The sequence below is a fragment of the Megalops cyprinoides genome, chromosome 25 (assembly GCF_013368585.1).
Source record: "Megalops cyprinoides isolate fMegCyp1 chromosome 25, fMegCyp1.pri, whole genome shotgun sequence".
Lineage (NCBI taxonomy): Eukaryota > Metazoa > Chordata > Actinopteri > Elopiformes > Megalopidae > Megalops > Megalops cyprinoides.
In genome coordinates, this window is record NC_050607.1 from 13,295,500 (window position 1) to 13,317,501 (window position 22,002).

The window sequence follows — 22,002 nt, forward strand, 5'->3', positions numbered from 1 at the left end:
CTTGTTGGATAACTTGTTGCAGGTTTAAGTGAAATTGTTAGCTATGGTTACCCTAGTCAGAGAATGACAGTGTGCTGACTTTGGTAGGGCTCTATCAATGGCCTTGTTCTGTTGATAAGGGGGGGCATATTAATGCCATTTGTTTGTCTTTAGTTGTTAATGGTGGGTTTGACATTCTACGGGATAAATCACCACTTCACTCACTACTGACTGCAATATGTCCAAGTACTTTTGTCTGTTACATAAATACTGCATGAAATGATGTAGTACTTATGTAGCAGACAAAAGCACTGGAACATGTCGCAGTGAGTAGTGAGTGACCACTGAATCATTTTGATGTCAAAAAACATTTACAGTAACTAATATCCAAAAGCCTGTACAGTTCCTGCTCATTTTACCAAATTTCGCACATTTTGAGATGGTTTGGATTTTTCCACTGCAGACATGGTGCGGCGATGCAGGTTTCGCTGACCTCGCACGCTGGACGCAGGCCGGACTGCAACACCCAGCCTCGCCGAAAGCTTTTCTCAAACGGCTCCTTTCAAAGTGGCATGGCGAGCCGACGCTCCGCATCCCAGGGGCCGGGCTTTATGGAACCTGGCGCTGTTAAAGGGCCGGACCCCTGGGTGCTAGCCCCATGCTTGGCCGGCAACCGTGCCACTCACTCCAGCCCCGCCTGGACGTGAGTGGGTTGGCTTCGGTCTGGGGATTCTGTGGTATTGGGTTCTGGATGGCTGGGCAACAGAACTGCGCGCTGGCTGCGAGGCGTGCATGCTGTGCAAATGTTTTTTCGAAAGAGCCCTCGCGACTGCTGGGTGAAAGATGACTTTGTAACCGAGCTGGGTGTTTTTGGACCCGGCCCGTCTTTGCAGGGCCTTTGCAAAAATGGACCTCTTGATTGCCCTCTCCCGAGTTTTGTTCCCTCTGTTTTTGTCAGAGGACAAAAATTGTCAAGCGGTCACAGGCTGCTGTATGACATCACTCGGCCTTCTTTCCCAAACCGAACTGTAAAACCGTAATGCTGGCCCTCTCGGTTTTTTTGGAATACATGGAAATGTTTCATGGTTTCCCCTTTTGAGATTTTTTTTTTTCCCCAGAAGGTGCCATGTGTGGTAGCACCGGCGTGGCGGTCTTGCGATGCTCGGGGCCCAAAGCAGAGAGTGCGAGAAGCTGATCGGTTTCATTAGGTGAAAATGTGCAGCCACCCCTTCGCACGTCTGAGTGTGAACAATGCTACTGGTACTGTGTGGAAATCCTGCCCCAGCACGTCACTCCAGCTTAACACCTCACGAGGCAGCCCACACAGGAAATACAGGGCAGCAACACTTGGTGTCAAGAATATTCAGTCTTTCAGCTGATATAAAACTGTAAAAACTGAGACTGGATGGTATGTGCTGCCCATAGTGAGCAAGCTGCATGCACACCGATGTCTTGCGGTGTTTAATATTAGGAACACTTTGTGTTGTTAGTCCTGCACCTAGGGTGATGCGTTTCACCTAGACAGTCAGATTCTTTTGGACTGTCCATCTCCATTAAGGGAGATCAGTAGCGATGCTTTAACACTAGACGTCAAAGCAGAGGGGTGGAGATCTTCACTCTATCAGTGTGCTTGCTTTTTAGATCTTGATGGTGAGGTGGGGCTCACAATCAATCCTGATCCATTTAGCCGAGTCCTTGCTGTTTCTCCTTGTATTTTTTTTTATAAGCGATGCTTAGTGTTCATGTAAAACACAGACACTTTTGTCTCTGCCTAATACAAACCGGACATTTGTCCTAAGCAAACACCGTATCGGACACTGTATCACAAGGACCCATCTTCTAGCTCTGCGCGCAGTCGGAGTAGAAGCACGTCATGAGGTAATGCTTAATCTGATCCTTGCCTGATTTGGGTTTCCTCCATAGATCTCTCACAGGGTCGCTGTTGATCTTATTTATAAAGGCATTTCAGATGCTTTGAAGAGTTATGTAAAAATTGTATAAATACTAGTTGTGAAAGATGACATCTGTGTTTATGTGGATGAATAGCGAATGCTCGCAGAATTCATTTCCCAGCGCTTTTCCTGATTCCCTCAAATCCTGCGCCTGATCATTTTGCCCTGCAGAAAAATTCAACGCCTTTAATATAATAAATGTTATGATATTCCCCCAGCTTATCTTTTACGGTTACCCACCCTGACAGACTCTCTCAGGCCACAGCGATATATAAGATCAATAGGAAACGCCTAAAGCACAAACACTCCCCCACCCTTCAGTTCCCCTCAGCTCCTCTACCCTCCCCTGAGTCCCTCTGATCAGGCCGGCAGCCATTCCCATTGACCCTTGGATGTTGGACGCAGGAGTGTGGTCTTTGGCAGCGGTCGAGGAAATCAAATCTTTCATTTATTAGTTCTTGTTTCCCTTGTTGTTCTAAGGATTAAAAATAAAAAAGACTGGAATAATGTGATGGCAAAATAAATAAATGAAAAGCTTTAGAAAATGTAAATCTACTGGTTAGCATTATTTGTAACATAAAAGGCTTTCCACACATTTCGGAGTTGGCAGTTTTGCCAACTTTTTTTTTTTTTTTTTTACTTTTAAACAGGAGGATAATGTTTCATTTTATTTTGTGTATTCATTCATTATGAGTACAGTATCCACTTCAAATGGGTTCTTTGCCTTAATGTAATAAAACTCTCGAGAGAAGAAAAGAAACTTGGCCAGAGTTTTTTGGCAGCTCTTGTGTTATGTATTTTTAAGAGCATGGGAAAAAGAGTAGATAAAACTTGACCTGGGTCTCCCCCTCCATTACCCTCCTCTGTCTCTGAGGGTGTTGATGGACCAGCGGATGAGAAGTGTGGATGCTGTCTACAGTTATTTAAAACAGCCATTTATCCTTATATTTTTAAGTGTACTGCAAACACACAAGAGGGTTTCATTGCAACAATGAGCCGGCTTGAATGGAAGCTTGCCTGCCCGACAATGTTAAAAAACGAGCCTAGCACAAACAGTCATTTACCAAGAGCCATCTAAAAGATGAACCAATGGCTTACAGTGCCTGGTTTGTCATTTCGAGTGAAAACATGGGTTAAAATGTGATTGCACAAAAGGTGGACACTTTTCCCTTCGGCTTTGGGTCGAGCCTCACACCTGAATGTTGAGTCCACACGCTTGCTGTCACGGCTTTTTAGTTTTTGATTTTCGAGAATGTGCTTTTCCAGACCTTAATGGTCCCTGAGCTGCAGTCTGGTCCACACTGCATTAACCGGCGGTCAGCTCACGGTCACATATGCCGCAAATATGGGCAGCCTTGGCCAAACTGCGAGGTCTTCTCTAGACGCTCCCAGCATGCAGTGCAGCACCGACCCGAGGTCAGCAAGCCTGAGGGCAGGAAGGAGTTCTGTTCATTTCTTTTTACACTTTGTTCAGTGGCGTAGAGTCATTCCCCTTGCTCAGACCTCTGATGTGCCTGCCTGTGTGAATTTGTCACCACACACGTGAGGACGGTGTCACACAAAGCCAAAAATGCAAAATAGAAACAGTGAAATTAAAAAAAAAAAAAACCCACCACAGTGCCAGAAGTGGCACGGTCCTCCTCACTCCTCTTGAGAGATGTGTTGGAAAGAGCTCTGTGGGTGGTTGAGGCCCCCCCCCCCCCCCCCCCCACGCCCCCCGGGGTTTTGGGAAGCATGTTGGTCACGCCCTCCCCTCACGCTGTTACTCTCCACGCTCGGCTCGGTAACCCCCCCCCCCATCCCTTGCGGCTGAGGCTACAGCTGGCCACACCACAAGATTTCTCACACTGACCGGCTCTCTGTCTGCACCTCCCGTCCCTGCGCATGTCCTTCAGATGACGCTGTCCCTCTCTGTAACATCCATACACTAACCCCCCCAACCCCCCAACCCCCCGTTCTGTCAGCGGATGAAAGATGGCTGGCATTCCTCATTGCCTCTTAAACGCTCCTCTGCTTGTGTGGTCCATCTCTGAAGACGACGTAATGCTGGGCGAAGCCAGACTCCGCTTTGTCACCTCCAAGCCGCTTGCGTGTACGATGACGGGTGTATCCCTCTTCCGAGCTTTGAACCACCTCTCTGTCAGGCTGCTAGAAGAGCCCAGGGTTGGGATTAGTCGATCTGTATCAGGGAGAGCTGTTGCGTTTGCTAGTTGCCAAAAAAGTCCTCAAATGCCAAAAGAAGTCTACTGTCTTGCTGATGATTTTTTACTTCAGTCATGCCTAATTATAATGCCAGCAAAAATTGTACTTTGTGTACAGAACATTACATAATGTACAAAACAAACAATGTATTTTCGCACCAGAAGAGTGTTGAGTGATTCCACATTGATTTATAATTAGTTTTTCTTCCAGTGAAGTAGGTCTTTTTGAAGTACAGAATGCAGCAGACATTTCCAGACCGCAGACAATTATTTTTATTTAAAAATTATTAGTCATCTAATTAACTAATGATTCTAAAAAGACATAATCAGAAGTTTGAGTAAAAACATAAAGATAATAAGTAATTATCAGCTTGCATGTGGAGATTTATAAGGGTTTATAAGGTCTGACATGTCTGCCTGTGGTCGAGATTCTGCTGTCCACATACTGAATTTGAGCCTAAATTATTTTGCTCTTTGGATTAGGGTCAATTTATTGGAACTTATGGAAGATCTCATATCTTAGCAGTTATTTTATCTTGTTATTCTGAATTTGATTCCGTCTTATTTGTGTCCCAAATTTCACCCATGATTTCTATTGAATAAAAAGATGAAACTATATATAGATGCAAAATTGTAATACTTCTGAAGTACCAAGCCATCTCTCTATGTAATGTGCTTTGATAAAGTAAAATTTCCACTGCAAATGTGAGGTTAGTGCAGAGCATTCTCAAAATTCATTCAACGCTGTTTCATTGTCCCATTTGTAACGCACTCCTCGCCCAGTGCCTACAGTATTTTGTCATCACCAGCACGTTGCATATGGGGAAGCGTGTCGGCCGCTGACAGCGTTATGACTCAGGGGCTGGAAATCCCTTTTTCCACCTGACTCTTCCCTCGGCTCTCTGGAGCGCCATACGCTTCGCCCATAAGACACGCAGCTGTGTGTTTGTCACACACATCGCAGTGCGGTGACAGTCACGGGTTTTTACCTGTTACCTGGGCAGAAACTAAGCACAGGGTAACCTGCCTGGACAGAGGGGTGTCTGTGTTTTGCTTCCCTCTGGCCCTTGCCCACTGAAGACCTTCAGCCCCCACAGCAGCTCTAAAGAATCCCTGCAGGACCAGTGAAAGCAGGAAAGGGCCATGTGGAAAAAGTAGGTAATGTGCTGGATTGGGACACTGAATTCTCATGAATGCACACTTTGAAAAAAAAAAAAAATGCCATGGGTTCAGTGAATCAAGAAAGTGGGAAATGAGAGACATTTACAACATGTAAGCTGGGGACCAAGGGAGGAGCCTGCCTCTCTAAAGTGGTGTAATTTTAGAGTGATGTCAGTATTTTGGCCTGTGCTGGTGGCTTCACTATAATAAGGTAATTGACATGCGAGAACAGTGAACACAGTGATTAACACAGCTATTGAGTGGCAGTGTTTAGAGAACTAGTCTTGTTAACCAAAAGGGCTGCAGATTTGAACCTTGTTGGGGGGCAGTACAGGCATGCCCTGTACTGGTACTCAGTCTGAGCTACTGCCGTAAATATCCAGCTGAATGCAAGGACAATACGTAAAGCCTGGCTTAGGCCGTATAATAACCAAATAAGTGTTTTAAATAAACAGGAAGGTATTTAAGGCTTCAATTCCCAAAGATCTCATTTGACGATGCCTACCTTTTCTGTAATCGTATTCAGGTGAATGTGTCTTACCAGCATTTACATAGGTGTGTATCTGTAAACATATTACATTGTATGTCATGTTATCCTGTAAGTGTTGGTTACAGTGCTGCCTGTGCTGTAACTTAGAGTTTTCTATAATTTGTGCTACTTTAAGTATGGGATTTTTAAAATGCACATCCTTGTTTACACGCAAATTGTCTTAATTTAGATGGAGAGGAACTTAAAAATATATCACTTTCTGTGCTTTGTCTGGCTTGAAATAACTCCAGGCGCTGACTCTCAGAAATAATAGAACTTCACCTTTCTGTGATATTAATTTGTCCTGCTAATGCTTCAAGTGGAATATATATCAAATGTTCTAATGACCAATATAATTAAGATCCAAAAAGGTCATCATTAACCCTTGTTAAAATTTGGCACAGTTTCTCTGGTATTCCAACAAGCTGAACTTTTGTGCAATGGGTTAGATGCAAATATTGTTGAATGACTGATAATGTGATACATTCTGTCGATCTATATTTGCTTTAAGCATCAACTGTGATTTTTGTAGTATTTTCACACTGTGGGTAGGGTGCTGGTCCCCCTAATATTTTTATGTTCAGATTGCAGTATGGCAGAGGTCTCTCAGATGAAACAAGAATTAAAAGCACCTTTAGAAGTAGGATCCATCCATATTGTGCCCCTGTCATCTCTGGACTCAGCTTTGAGCACCTCAGCGTGGTTTTTTAATCAGAAAGATAATAAATATAACTGAGAAAGGGAAAACCTTTGGTAATGTTTGCCTCAGATCAAATTATCTTACACGCATGGGTTATACAGCGTTTCAGCTGATTATTATGAAAAAAAAAACCAGAGAGATAAGGTTGCTGGATCCCCTGAATGTGGGTTGTGTTGTGCAACAGCACAGTGATGTGTGCCGAAGGTGTCAGCTTGACGTGTCAGCCCTTTGTTCCTCTCCAGGCTTTGACCAAGTCGGCTGTTCTGCAGCAGCAGGAAGTAGGTGAAAAACGTCTAGAAGCAGCCATGGAGAACCAGCGTCAGAAATGTGAAGAGCTCCTGGAGGCCCAGGTAACCTGGAACACAGTGCCCCCGATGGCGATGTCCTGTACTGTTTATTAGTCCATACGTCATGTAATTATGATATTATGAAGTATTTCACAACTATGTATTAGTCAGTCGCCCCCATACATAAGTCAATACATTCAGGAAAACAGTGGTAAAGTAAGTCAACATATTAGTCACCAGCACCCAGACATGCACTCATTATTGCCCCATTTATGTCATCATGTTTCCTTTGTACCTGAATGTTCAGTATGTTGTTCTCTGGCATATGAACAGGTGGACTCTTCCTCTCAACCCACACTCTCCGGCTGCTCCCTGTTCCCTAACCCGCACTCTTATTGGCTGGCATCTTTCAGGTGTCTACGCCGTTCGCCCCCAGCATCACGGCTCCACCCAGTGTCTCTCTTCCTGCACTCAGTCTGTCTCAGACATCAGTGCCAGTGATTCACTTCCTTCTGTGGGCAGTGGTGGATAAGCAGTTATCCCCCCCCACCACCACCATTCCCACAGACTCAGTCTTTCCCATCCTGGGAGTGTCTCCTAGATTCCTACTCAATCCCACTGACATGAGCTCAAAGCACAAGACTGTGTTTTCACAGATCTCACAATCCTCCCAACTACCGGTGCAGGATTAAGCCACCAGAGTCAATCCTCGGTCTCCTCAACCTCCTTCAAATTATATTAAGTTGCAGTTGCACACCTGCAAACAGAAAAATCTCTTGTACTCTCCCTCTCTCTTTTTCTCCTTTTCTCTCTCTATTTCTCTCCTTCCCTCTGTCTCCCTTTCTCTTTTTTTTTGTCTCAGCAAACCCAGAAAGGATGAGAACAGTCTTGTGAGAGCGGGGGTGAAATCTGGTTCGGTTTACGGGATATTATAAAGAGAAATAAGCATAGGAGGCGAGCGGTTCACGGGGCCGGCCGATGGCTCTTTGGTGCAGGTTGTATTGACAGCTGCTCCGGTCCATGCGGCGATGCGTGGAAACAGAAACCGGGTGGGAGCCGGGAGCTGGGAGCGCTTTCCCCCGTCGGCGCTTTTGTTGCCGTTCCCAGATATCGAGGCGGCCTCGCTGAGGAAAGCAGCATTCTGTTTTCGTTGAGGATTAGGGGAAAAGAAAGCAGCGAGCTGTCATTTTTCACAGATGGTCCTGACCCCGTTTTATAACGTTTACGGTACCTCTCAGGGAAGTGGAAAAAAAAGCCCCTTCTTGCAAACCCCTACTCTTAACTGTCTGTAGAGGTTGGTTCTTCTTCATACTCCCTTTTTGAGCTGCAACATTATGATAACATGCAAAGAATGTAAAAGAAGGGAAAATGTGACGGTTTTTAATTGTGTAGCCCACCATGAAGCCTCTGTAACTTTCAGTCTGAATTTGCTTTAAATACTCTGAATTTCAAAATGGATTAACATTTCAAATTGCCATTTTATGAAGCCCTGAGGAAGTTACTTTTGAGTGAGCGGGTTGATGTTTTGAAAAGGCTGCCTCTGATGCTAGTGGATAGATGAAGACTGCAGCTACAATGAGTTCAGATACACAGATTCAGATTCTGCGCATTCAGATCTGGAGCCCATTACCTCAGTTCACCATGGCAGTTATTACCCTGCTGCCACTGAATAATGAGGTTCAAAGATCCTGGTTTTTCCCCTTTTAACCCAAATCTCTTCTCTACCTGACAATCATGTTTCATCAATTTGTGGGGGATTTCTGTGAGGGTCTGTTTTTACATGAGTGGTCAGCGGAAGCAGATCTGTCATGGAGTAATCCTGTTTCGGTCACACGGGAGACGAAGCCACCCATTAGAAATGTACCCAGAAATCTACCCTGATAGCCAGATATGGGTGTTGTCATGTTAGTAGATTTCAGTAGATTTCATCACTTTCATCTGCCCCATCAACCTCTTGGCCCGTTAATTTCTTTTTTATTCGGAGGGGTGGGGCGGGTTTGTAATGGGGGTGTTAATAGATGCACGCTGCCCTCAGAAGCTGCTTGGAAGATATGCAAGCTTCGGTCATGTTTTCAATGGGTGGGATCGCACCGAAAATGGGATCAGTGCTGCACAAGCCAAAAGATTTGTGAAAAATAAAGCAGTTCTCCCTGCCAGAGTTCCCCTGGTTGAGCTGTAATTCACGACAGGCTAGGAAGTGAAAATGTCAGTTGATGCGATTAAGAGGTGCGGGGAGTGTAACCTTATCTTCCTCTCAGCGTACCTGATAATAATCAGCACTCTATGTTTTTTGTCTTTCCAGCACCAAAGGCTGTTGGATCTCCTAGATGCTGAGAGAGAGGCCTTAGAAGAAAAATTAAGAGAAACGTTGAGTCAACAAGCACAACATCAGAAGGTACCGCTTTTCAATAAAGGAAGTGTTTGCGTTGGCTTTGCTGAAAAGGTTGATAGTTATTCAGCTCTTTCTCTCTCTCTGCATCAACAACTGCCCTGGAAGTCCCCAGCTTACCTAATGCATGTAAAGACATTGCTCACTCTGTGATTCCAAATTATTATTTTTTTAATATTTTTGTTTTTCCATTGAAGGAACTGATTCACAGACAGGAAACCTGAAATGCTCTTTACCATGAGTGAAGAGCAGTGAGCTGACCCAGAAATGGCTATTTTGTAGATTAGATGTGACCGGAAACATGCTTAATCAGTGCGAAAACAGGATGTGTAAGAATGAGTCATACTAATCACTTAAAAACGCAAATCACTAAATCACTAGATCACTAAAGAAAACAGCATTCGTGCAAAAAAACAGAACACCCATATCCCATGATTCCACAGTCCAACCATGGCTACATCATTGCCACGCCCCCTTCAGCAGGTCCTATCCTGCCTGTTTGTTTCTCTTCCCTCACCTCTTGTTCCCTGCCCTGTATGAGCTGGTCTGCTTGGCCATATTTTTCAATTTAATGCCTCATGCATTTTTACACACACGCATACAAACGCATACACAAGCGCACGCACACAAACACAAACCATTTCACAGCTGAATTTGTTTTGAACACTGTCTGCTTTTTTGGGTGGCGAGGCCAGGTTATGGTTATGGCTACGGTTATGATGTTTGTGTTGCATTTGCAAACCCTTGTTTGTGTTTGTGTTCACGTAGGAGGTGCTAGAGAAATGTTTACAGGAGGAGAAGCAGAAGGCTCAGGATGCAGTAGCAGCTGCTGTGCAGGTCAGTGGACCAACTCCCAGCATCACTGAGCCTCTTGTTCTGCAGACTCTGTAGGGAACATAATGCTCTTCACTCTATATGCAGTAAGGAACATCCAGCTGATTATTATATCAGCAGTTCTTATAAAAAGGAATGCGCTACACTGGGCATTTTATATTTTCAGTGCCGACAGCTCTGTTTGAGTTGTGTGTGTGTTTGTGAATGATTGGGGTTTGGATTATGGCTGGTAAGCTGATCTTGAATCAGCTGTTGGGTCGGATAATAATAGCGTTTGTGGATGTTTTTGGGGCGTGGCGTTGACTGGGGCATGTGCTTGCGTTGCAGGCGCAGGAAGGGCGGATGAAGGAGGCGGTCCTGGAGGCGGTGCAGGAGGAGAGGAGGCGGGCCGAGCGGCAGCTGGCAGAGCAGAGGGCGGAGTGGGAGGCGGAGCGTCTCAGAGATAGGGACCTGCTGGCACAGGCCATACAGGATGCTCTGGCGGACCAGCGGAAGATCAGCAAGGTTTGGATGCTCAGTGCCAACCACCTCCCGCCCCTTCAGCATGTACTTGCAGCTACACACCCGGATAATGGTATTTTCCTTTCATAACAGTAGGCACTTTTTGCTGTTCTTTTTTTTTTTAATGCAGTTACACTTCCATTGTAGTCAGTGGTGCCTTGTACACCGCATCCACAAATGTGTGACTCCCTTTTTCTGAACTGTGAGAATAGAAATCATTCACTAGCCTCACAGTACAACCCGCTGAGTCAGAATTATGCCCTGGACTGGTTTGAAAACACAATTAAAAATGAAATCTTGCAGGCAAACCTTGGTTCGGGAGCCCTGTTACCTAACCCTGTATCAATCCTGTGCAACTCCAGGCCTTAAAGGCTACAACCCAGTAACCTAGCAGATTTCTATGAACTCTCTTTAAAATGGGAATTTAGTAACGATTATTGAACGTTGAATATTCACTGTCAACCTATTACTCACTTTCTTCTTGTAATGGGATAGTGAGGCTTCATGAATCTGAAAGTAGGTGGGGCTATCATACTTCGAGTGGTTCGTGAGAATCAGTGATTGACAGCACATGGTAGCTCCACCCTTTGTGTGGTTAATTTGTCTTCCCGTTTATCTCATTTCTGTCTGTTTGGCAAGCAGGCAAATGGGAAACTTACTGAGTTCTGTTTGATTCATTCTACTTTTAAATCTGATTTTTCCAGTTTCCTATAAGGCATTCTGAAGTGTTCAGTATGCAAATAAACATTTTTGATGGCGTTTTGAGGCTGGTGTTTCAGCGGAGAAATGCATTCGAAGCTTGTGGAAGTGGCTTATTTAGAGAGTTCATGACTGTGGCAATGACATGAGACCAGGGCATTTGCACAGACTGTTCATTATGTTGTCAAGTTTTAGGAGAGGGGTAAACCAGTGCTCAAGGGATAATTGTAATGTAGGGGTTTTTAACAAATTATATTCATACTTTGTTTGCTCACTTATCGTAACCCAGCATTTCCAGTCTCATTACTTTAAACCATGAGGGCAGATGTGTGCGGTACATGAACACCACCACATGACATTAACACACTTGCGTTCAGTTCTGTGGTTGAAGGCAACAGCAGACTAAGTGGATGCATTAGGGACCTGGCCAAACTGATCATGGCAGAAGCCAAGTGAAACCATGGCCTGAACATGCTGATCCTGTTCTCCACGGCTCAGGCCATGGGACTCCAGATGGTCAACCATTCATGTTTCAGTGTTTTAAATGTTCTGCCCTCAGTAAAATATGTCAGAGGAAATTGGTCTGAAGGACAATTAATCAGTTAGTATATCCTCAACCGAAAAATGTAAGCAGAGATGGTGACAAATGTATAAACATCAGAGAAAATTTTCAGATGACCATATGCAAGGGTGGGGTTTATGATAACACATTACCAATATGTGCATACAGTGCTAATAGTTCATGGTACATTTATATATTCAAAATGACCAAACTGTATATTTTTTCAGGAAGTGACTCCAGAACCATATAGATGGAACATATAAATGTCAGAATCCACATTTTTCTGTGAATGCATACAATATGCTTTTTGGACGGGTTCTAGATTATTTTGGACCATTTCAGTAATTAGCTTTCATGCAACTTTCATGTCCAGCTTTTTTTTTTTTTCACGTGTGTGACGGTTGACGTATATCTGTGTGGGGTCTGCTTTCCCCATCACCGGTTCATGACCTCAGTACTCGGCCTCACATAGGGCACATTCAGCAGAACGGCATTAAAATGTAACCTCTCCTTTGTCTTTGTCCGTTCAAAGCTCTGGCATGACCCAGTTCGTGGCAGGTGCAGACCAGCACCTGTCTCGCGTATTCAAATGCACCGGGGCCTACCCCCTGTTTGCCCTTCCTCTGGAGAGATATCCTTTCCAAGCGGTCTTTTCTCAGATGTGTGGGGTTACTCTCGACCCCTGTCCCAGAGCAGGGGGTTTCGGGCGCGGATACTGCTTTCTGTCTCCCCGAGCTGTGCTTCAAATCTCTGGCCTTTTTCAACACTCCTTTCCTGGCAAGATGTGAGTTTCAGCTCAGGATGTCCTGTTAGGCAGTAGCCACTCGACTCCATGTATTTACATACCTCTTTATACGTCCTCTTTTTTAAAAGAGGAATGTTAACATAAAGTAAAAGGCAGTAAGGTCAGCTTTACCAGGCATCCGACCTGCCAGACGGTATCTCTGGAACAAAATCAGGAGCAGTCATCATCTTTTATTCTTTCTCATTGGCTCGTAGGCAGTCCGTTTCTTTAATGGAAACATTTGAGTTGCACTTTTGTGCAGTGTATTCTCTATGTATCTGCCAGGATCTGAATATGATAGAAATATTTCTTTGCGTTACATTGACATCTTTTGTCATTTTCTCATTAAATCCAGCACATGAGTCTTGAAATACATCATGCTCATTACTCATTGGATCTGTTTTTTTCCCTTTCTTCCCATCCTCTAAGATTTCCATTTTGTTTATATTCTGCTTGTCTTACATCTCTTTTTTGTTGTCTGTTTGTTGTCACAGCAAGTCCAGCTCCAGAAGCATTTTTTGTAGCATTTTAGTAGTCCTCCTGACAGTAGATGATATTCTGTACCTTCCAGCCTGGACCTTTATCTCATTAGGGAGCGTTTGTCCCTGGGCTTTAGAGGAGTGCTGCTCAACCAGAGGCTGCAAGCTGCCCCTGCAGAAAGTACCTCACAGAAAGCGTTCTCGCTTCAAATTTATTCAAATTGATATCCCCAGCAAGGCCAATATTTTTTGTTCTACCACTAAATGTCAGAGATTTATCTTCCAAACATCCTAGGGGTTTCTGTAGGTACTTTTGGACCCGAGTCTGGTGGGTTTGACGCCGGGCCAGTTACAACATCCCCACCTCGCCAAGAGTCTGCGCTGAGTCCACCAACGGCGAGCCGTGAACCGCCTGTCTGAGAGCTACACTAAATCCTTCTCCCTACACTGCTGAGAGGCAGAGAGAGCCACCGTGACCCACAATGCTCCATTACCCCGCCGCCTGTCCAACAGGGACGACCTCTGGGAGTGCAGGCAAAACTGTCTGCTTGTAGAGCCTTGACTGTGATCTAAAAAATAAATAAATATTTTTTTTTTCCAGGCTTCAGAGTAAGAAGTTTTGAGGTGAGGTGTTTTTTGGTTGCTTGTATGAATAGCAAGTGACAGACAGCATGTAAAGCCGACACTTTCTCATGCTGCTCTACCGCCGTCATAATGATATACAAGCCACTGTTTGCCACAACTTTTGAGGCAGAAAGTTTCCTGTAAACGCTGCTCTCGGGCTTTGGAGTTATGAGCGCCCCCCCAACACTGCCCCCCCCTACTCTCTACCCTCCCTTTTTATAACAAATTATTTTCTTTGATGTGTACAGGATTTTTTTTTTTTTGCTCTGAAATCTACACCAATGATTTTTCCAGGTATCCGTCAGGAAGGGAACAATTTTCCAAGTTTAATAATGAAACGCCTGGGCTATGTAATGCCTCTTGAATCCTGGGTGTACATTTCTGCACCCCCCCCTCACCACCCCTTTTTCATCTAGGTGGGACCTGAAAGCTTTGACACATACAAACCAATTAGCTGTAGTTAAATCCTCGGAGGTCAGCGCGGCTCCACGGAGCATCTCCGTGGCGCGGCTTGCCGCAGAATACCGTGGAGCACCCCGTCACAGCGGCAGAGCGCGTGCAGTCCGTGTTACTTCATCATTGTCATCGTCATTGTTATTATAGCCGTCAGACCGGCCTTCGCTGTTTACTACTGCACTTTATGGGTTTTAATCTGAAGGGATTTAAATCGGTTACTCTTTTGCGGATGAGAGTTATATTTTTTTTTTCGTTCCCCCCCCAAGTAAATTATACATGTACAGTATTCTTACGGTTAACCAGAGATGTAAATTCATTTTCTCTGAAACCACAGAGTGTCTAAAAAGAAATGAACGAGCCTCTTTGAGTGGTTCCAGAGCCCAGCTCTCAGATTCTTTTAAGCATGCTTAAAAACACAGTGTAATGACCTTATAGAATGTAAGGCAGCCCCTTGTCAGTTTGTGTAGAATGGGTCCTCTGGCAGAGTGCTGTTTTTTTTCCTTACACTGTGCATTATATAATAACATTACGTAAAAGCGTATGAGCAAGAGCTGACTGGAGCGTTAAGAACAGTTCATCACATGATCTGGCCGTTACTCAATTGGTGAGAATTGTCTTTGATTGAAGACATAAGGCGAAGGCACAGCTTTTCAATAAGCTAACTTTAGGTCAAACAGTAGAGAGTACAGGAGTAGTCTGCGGAAAGGGATCAGAGGATCAGGCCAGCACATCCACCTGATGATCCTCTGATTGGTTCAGTCCAAATAAATGTCACTCCCCTTTGTAGAGTGTACCAGCAGTTGCATCTTGAGTTTTAGTGTTTTTATTGTGACGGACAGAAGGCCAGCCTTTATATATAAAGCCACAATATCACACCATTTCACAATGACTTCTGCCAGGAGAACTGCTGCATATTGGTTATGAAAGGGCCAAGCTACTTGTTGCCTCTGTAAAACAAAGAATGGCAACCCATACTCATTTATTTATTTAAGCAATTTATTTTACAGGGACAGTATGCATTAATCAGCATTTCAGTATGCACAAAAATGTGTAAATTAGCTACAAGAACAACAGTACATGATCAAAACAACAGATCAATACAAAGATTAAAAAACACGGTGTAAGGTCATGGTGTCATGGCAGTCGGAATCAGGGAGCGCTATTTTGCTGAAGTGAACGCGGAGGTTTTCCTAACGCCGAGCCGTGTTCCTCTGCAGGAGGCGGTGAAAGAGGCCGTGGCGGAGGAGCGGAAGGCCAGCGAGAGGCGGCTCCAGGAGGCCACGCTCAAGGTGCGAGAGGAGCTCATGGACTTTGTGAAGGAACAGAAGAGGGTGAGTGTCACTATTTGTCGCTATTTCATCCTATTCGTAAAACATCAACATGCGACTGGAAGCCATCAAAAATTCTCCTTTTTCATTCATTACTTCTTCCAGAAGACTCTAAGATTCGCAACTTACAGCTTGATTTTTACAAGAGCTAAGAGGTGCAAGCTAAAAAACTGGTACAGGGGTCCAAGAATGTTGCCCCTTCGTGGATTTCGACCCCACTCTGGTGCACTTACCTTTTCTCCAAAATGCTACCTACTGTATGGTGTGACTATACCTACCTACTGGTGTGACAGTATGTAACAGTATGTAACCCATAGAATGGACTTCTAATTTTACAGCTTCACCCTTTTTACTCTTTCCTCTGTCGCTCAGAGTGTATTGTGTGAAAATATAATTCAGAGAGTATATAAAGGAGGAGGGAGTGGTGCTCCACTCTGTGACCTGACTTCATGTTAACTTAACCTCCTTAACCTAACTCAATGGACAATCTCCCAGTCTTCGGTGTAATGTCTCAGGCAGCGCTTGCCGCTCACAGCATGCTGTTTGATAAAGTCTGAGTGTATTTTTACACTGTGGTAAAAAGGAAAAAAAAACAACATTTTTAAATCCATTTTGTCCCTCAGATCAGATGGGAGGCACTTAACTTCGCTTTAAGTTTCTGTTATTTCAACAAAGCGGCTTTCGATCTGTTCTTTTACAATCTCTGATTGTTCTGTACACAAACCCCGCCCTGCTGGTCCAATCCACTGCTGGGCAGCTCCAGGGAGTGGAAAAAGCAGCTCCATCCTGTCCCGGGGGTTGCTAGATAAACTTGGGTCACTGGCTCGTTGCTGGGCGTAGTGGCGAGTGCGAGAGCTCCGTGAGGCTTGTTTGCCTGCACTGAAATGGCCAGGACCCCCTCCAGGGCGCAGGTGTGTCACTGGAAGCAGCTGTCTGCCCCTTAGGGGGGTGGGTTTTATTCGAGTGGATAGGCCCCGGCCTCCGTTTGCTTTGGCCTACTGGACCTGTTGGTCCACGGCCTCAGGAAAACTTCAAGAAAACCGCTTGAGCCTGTTTTCTTTTTTTGTGGGGTCCGGTTACAGATTCTGAATTTCTTTTCCTTTTTTTTTTTTTTTTTACATTTTTCTTTTTTGTTCACCTTGTCCCTGAATCCACTGTTCGTTAAAGTGGTGTCACGTTCACCTACTGTATGAATCTGCAGACATTCACTTCCTGAAGAAGAAAAAGAAGGGGAAGACCATCCACACCAGTGTCAGGCAGGGTGGTTTTACAGATGGAAACTACACACAGTGTCCCACACTGCTGCGGAGTTTGACCAAATAAAATGCGCGTGTGTGTGTGTGTGTGTGTGTGTGTGTGTGTACAGATACTGTAAAACTATATCAGAATGTAGAAGGCTGCTCTCTCTCTCTCACACACACACACACACCCTCTTACGTTTTCTTTTCCAATCCATGAAATGACTGCACCGCATGACGTCCGTAGCTGCCAGTCTGCCTGCCAAAGACACCGTCATTTAAGGAGTCAGATACTGATGGCCATAAACGGAGTTGTAGCTCTGCACCGTGTCATCATGGTGAGAGGGCATGTTGGCAGCCGTGGTCTGGAAGCTCGGCATGAAAGCCGACCCGTGTGGAAAGCATGGGTAATCTCGGCATTGTTTGTTAGTTGCACTGTGAGGCACAGGCTCATCAAAGGCCCAAAGAAAGGAAGCATTGTCTGAAATTAGGAGTGGCCTCGGCGGCAGGCCGAGCATAACGATGGGGCAGATGATGTGATTTATGCAAAATCCAAAACAGGTTGTTACAGCTGACGTGAGCCGTCTTACAGAGTGACGCCTCGCTGTGACATATTGCGTGCTTAGTGACTTTAATGCCAGTGGTAATCAGTGGCTGTTAGTGTCCTGGACTGATTGTGATGAATATATATGAATGCCATTATGTAGTCTTGCATTGCAGTTAATACGGCGTTACGGATTTCTGCATAGAGTATAACCCCCTCAAGTAAAGCATAACGAGACTGTGAAGCATGTGGTTTATATGTTCCCCAGATGACTGCTTCTTAGGCATACCCATTGGTTAATGTCTTAATGTGCCAAATTTCTTCACATCCCCTTAGAGAATAGGACAGTTAAAATGGGTTCTGTTTACACGTGCACATACGCTTTGCTGTTCCTTTATACCAGAATCCTACAGAAAGACAAACAGACATGCTTGTTTCTCCCATCTTGTGTTTATTCAGCATTTGCCTTTGAAAGCTGAGCTCTGCTATAAAAGTTACCAAAAAAAAAAAAAGAGCAGCATCGTGCCAAATTTTCACATTGAGATATCCATTCACATGTGGGAATAACAAAGCATATTACACTACATTAAAGGACATGTTCAGGACCTTGCAGTGCATTTTGAACTGACTAACTGAAAACATAATTAAGCATGAAGCTTTTAGGTTGTTATTTATATATACATTTAAATGCATTACACTTACCCATATAAAAATTGCCTGATAATAGAAACAATAACAGAAGAGTTTTTGCTTTCTGGTGCCATCACAGTTCCCCAGTAAATCCCTTTTTTACATTGTGCGCACTGGGAATGCATTAGCACCATGTAAGTAAAACACAAGTATGTATTCATATGCATAATATAACGGTGTAATAGTTCATGCCCTGTGTGAAGGGAATAAGAGCTTATGTCCTAACTGCCGACCCTCCGTGCTGATCCAGCACTTCTCTGAGACATTGAAAGGGTTCTTTCTCTCTCTGGAAGCTTGGGAAGAGAGACAGAGGCCTGGAGGGTTTAAGGCAGCTTAGTTCTTAAGCTGGGAGTGCATTGAGTCAGGTGCGCCATCCTCCCCCCCCCCCCACCTCTCCTGTACTGTAAATCTGCTCGCCACACATAGGCCCTCAGCTTTCCTGTTACCCCAAATCTCCCTAAATCTGCCAACGGCTCCCCCCGCCTGGCACCGATCACCCCCCCCCGGACCCACCCGTTGGGAGCGCCCAACACCACGGAGCAAACAGGGACGCGGATTCGTTCTGCCGGGGGGCGGGAGGGGAAGCTCGGCACGTGTTGACTTAAGGGTTACACCGTTATGGGGCGCCGTTCTGCTCAAGCGCCGCCAGCTATGGAACAGGTTGTAGAATTAGCGTGGATCTGGGGCCCGCTTTGTAATTGCCCTCTGTAAACAGAGACATCTGGAAGGGGTGCGGCGGAGCACGAGGGGATCCCAGGCTGGGCTCCTGGGAGAGACGGGGGTCCTCAGTGAGCAGTTGCAGGTGCTGTGAAGCCCCAACCTGAAGGGACCACCTGGAAGCTGGAAAAACCAGGCCTGAGGCTCCCATTCTCAACAGACTCCATGTGACTTCATTGCACCAGTAGCAAGAGCACATACCTGCTCTGGTCATCTGGAGCATAGCACCAGCAAAATGAGCAATTCAGTGGTCCTTTGAACACGAGTACATGATGCGAATGTCAAATAAGATGCAAGCAGAGTTGTGATGTTTGTGTAAGGAGAAAAACTGAGGTATGTAGAGGTTACAGAAGTGGCTGGCTGTTTTTTCTTTGCTTTGGGCATCCTGAAATGTTTTGGAAAGAAAGATTTGCAGTATAGAAACAAACGAAAAGAATGTTTGCCAGAATAAATCAGGCCTGCATATGTGCAAGCTGGCTGCTGATGATGGGGAGCCAGGGCATTGGACAGCTGAGCGTTGCAGAGTATAATGCCACACACCACAAGTATGTCTGAACCGTTATGATGAGAAGTTTAAAAATATCCTCTACATCTTCACAAGCTTACGTAATACTGCATTCCCGTGAACCAAGTAGTCACCATGTTCCAGAAGACTGGACTCAGACATCGGAGGTCTCAGTCATTAATGACAGAGATGCTCTCTTCATTAATGATTCTCTTGTTATTAACATGTCAGGCAGAGCATTGCTTTGACGACACAAAGAATGCAGTCATTTTAGAATGCATGTCACTTGCAGCTATACTGGTTTTGATGGTGTATCATCAGTCTTATTTCTGTTTTTAGCACTTGATTGAAAAAAAACATCCGCTTTCATTTGGCAATTTGGCAGAGGGCATGCTCTCTTTCAGACTAATGTATAAATGATCTTTTTTTCTCAAACTAATGTAATCAAATTAAAGATTAATCCAATGAACAACTAGGCCACAAATTCTACACAGGCTTTGTTTTCTCACGACAGTGGTAGCTGAATGTGTGTGTGTGTGTGTGTGTGTGTGTGTGTGTGTGTGTGTGTGTGTGTGTGTGTGTGTGTGTGTGTGTGTGTTTGTGTGTGTTTGTATGAGTGGGCTCATGTGTGTATGTGGGAGTGGAAATGAGATGGTGGATTTGTACTTGTTCGACAAAGTTGTGGTGTGAGAGACGATTGCCAGTCAGCCTCCCTGTGTCTTCAGCGAGTTAGTCATCTGACCGCAAGGCATTAACACATCAGTCACAGTGGTGGGAAGTAGAGGGCCACCAAATTTCACTGTCCAGCTGCCACCTCTGTCTAAAATAGAGATTTGGACAAGCCCCAGGGTGCGAGTGAGAGCAGTACGGCGCTGGAGTCTGTTGAGGAGCGTTAGCTCAACACCTACCACAGAGCAGCGTCTGACAGTCAATGTCCAGCCCGGGCACGGCTCTGAAGTCGTGACTTTTCCCAACTTCCCCAGTGCTTGTTCACGTTAAACAGCTCCCCTGCTGCAGAGCGCAAGGGCAGGTTTTCACAGCACATTTCGGTCAAAGAGGCCAGAGCGTCTAATGCACCCGGAGGGGGAGGCAAAATTAGCATTGGAAGGGATTACCTCTCTAATGAGAAATAATGCTAAATGGCACAGGATGACTCACACTTCTGGATCTTCAGTCATGCCTGAAAGTCTCTAATTAAGGACAAAGGAAATAATCATGTACATGAAATGATATGTTTCATGGGTTACTATAATGGGCCATTAGCATGGGTGTTGCTAGAAGATGATCAGATATTTCCGTTCAGAAGGAAGGCAAACGATTTGAGGCCATCTCACAGTGTTGCTTTTTCCTCACAAGTGAAGGTGGTAAATGAAGACCCTGCAACCCACCTCCCGAAAGCCACCTGTTGAGGAGAGTTCACGTTGCCACTTTCAGTTACAGCTCTACCTTATTTTCCTGCATTTAATCAATAATCAGTGTAGCTGTGTGCTTGTAGCTTGTACCCAGTTTGTTTTTTATAGACATGTAAAGATTAATAGTTTGCTTATCAAAGGTTGGGTACAAATGTGCATGCAGTCCATGAATAGCAAGGTAATATCACTTTTTTATTCCAATATTTGTTTCAAATATATCTTCTCTCCAACAGACAGAATACGATTGTGCATATATTAAAGGCAAAATATGAGTTTGGCTTAATATGTAGTTCCATGAAAATTGATGCATTTTTTTCACAAAGCAGGGAAATAAATATTTCTATTTAAAGCAAAGGCAAAATATTGCCAAGTGAGTTCTGATTAACCTTAACGAACCTCTGTCAGAGGGGACCTCTCAGCCTTACCCATTCCGTTTCGGAGATCGTCTGTTCTGATTAGCTGCAAAAGGCAGGCGCTCTTTATTGGGTTTTATAATGACGCAGGAAGGAACAATGCCATCTGTTCCAGCAGGCCGCTGGAACAAAGGCACCACTGACTGGGCTGCAGTGGAAACGCGGAGGGCTGCCCGCCTTTCGGACCCATTTCCTCTGCCTCGCGGTGATGTCCGATGCCACCAGGGGACCAGAGGTTAAGGCCCTGGATTGAGGCAGGCGCCAGGGCCCGGGGATGGAGTGACACGGGGGGCTTGTTTTACATAACGTGTTTTAAATTAAGCGCTCGTCGAGAACAGGAGCCAGTTTAATCGACCGCTGCGGTGAGGTTTCAGGGTTTCGGGGGGTTTATCTCCTCGATCGATGCCCCCCCGTCGCAAGCAAAGTTCATGCGGGGCCCCATGACATTTCCTTCTCTGACTGTTTATCGGACGTCCGTTACGTTTATCTGCATTTCAGCGTGATTGACACCCCGAATGTAACTCTAAACGTCAGTTTGCGTCTGGAGGCAGACCAGACCCTGCCGACCTAAATCCGTGCCACTTACCGAAGCTCTTTGTAACCTTTCCTCGTGGTCGAATGTGACTTTGACATTTGACGTTTATGTCAATGTCACCTCTTTGCTTGGGTTGAGAGCCGTGATTCCCAGAGTTCATTCGCGCAAAATCCTGGCCGCCATCGTCGCCGTTGATCACTCAACCTGACGGCTTTCTAGCACAAGGGCTCGTTTTACAAACGAAGCTGGCACAAGCCCTTGGGGTAAAGAGCAGCGGGAAGATTTAGCCGTTGCAGACCGGAGGACCCCCGACTGCTACCACCACCTCACCCCTGGCCTCAACGTGATCCCTCCAAAAATGTGGTCCTGTGGTCTAAGCACAACATATACACCGTATGTGAAATAATTCTCTGTAGTAACATGATATAAAGCAGACCACCTGTCAGCGAATCTAGGTCACTTTCGGTGCCTCTCCACTGACAG

General features: G+C 45.1%; 1 protein-coding gene across 1 annotated transcript in view; it reads left to right on the forward strand.

The window, feature by feature from the left end:
* Positions 1 to 22,002, forward strand: part of LOC118772137 (coiled-coil domain-containing protein 91-like) — a 99,366-nt gene that overhangs the window by 63,508 nt on the left and 13,856 nt on the right. The window contains exons 8-12 of the mRNA XM_036520407.1: positions 6,765 to 6,872; positions 9,112 to 9,204; positions 9,967 to 10,035; positions 10,360 to 10,536; positions 15,355 to 15,468. Coding sequence (XP_036376300.1) covers positions 6,765 to 6,872; positions 9,112 to 9,204; positions 9,967 to 10,035; positions 10,360 to 10,536; positions 15,355 to 15,468 — 561 coding nt within the window. The remainder of the gene's footprint in view (positions 1 to 6,764; positions 6,873 to 9,111; positions 9,205 to 9,966; positions 10,036 to 10,359; positions 10,537 to 15,354; positions 15,469 to 22,002) is intronic.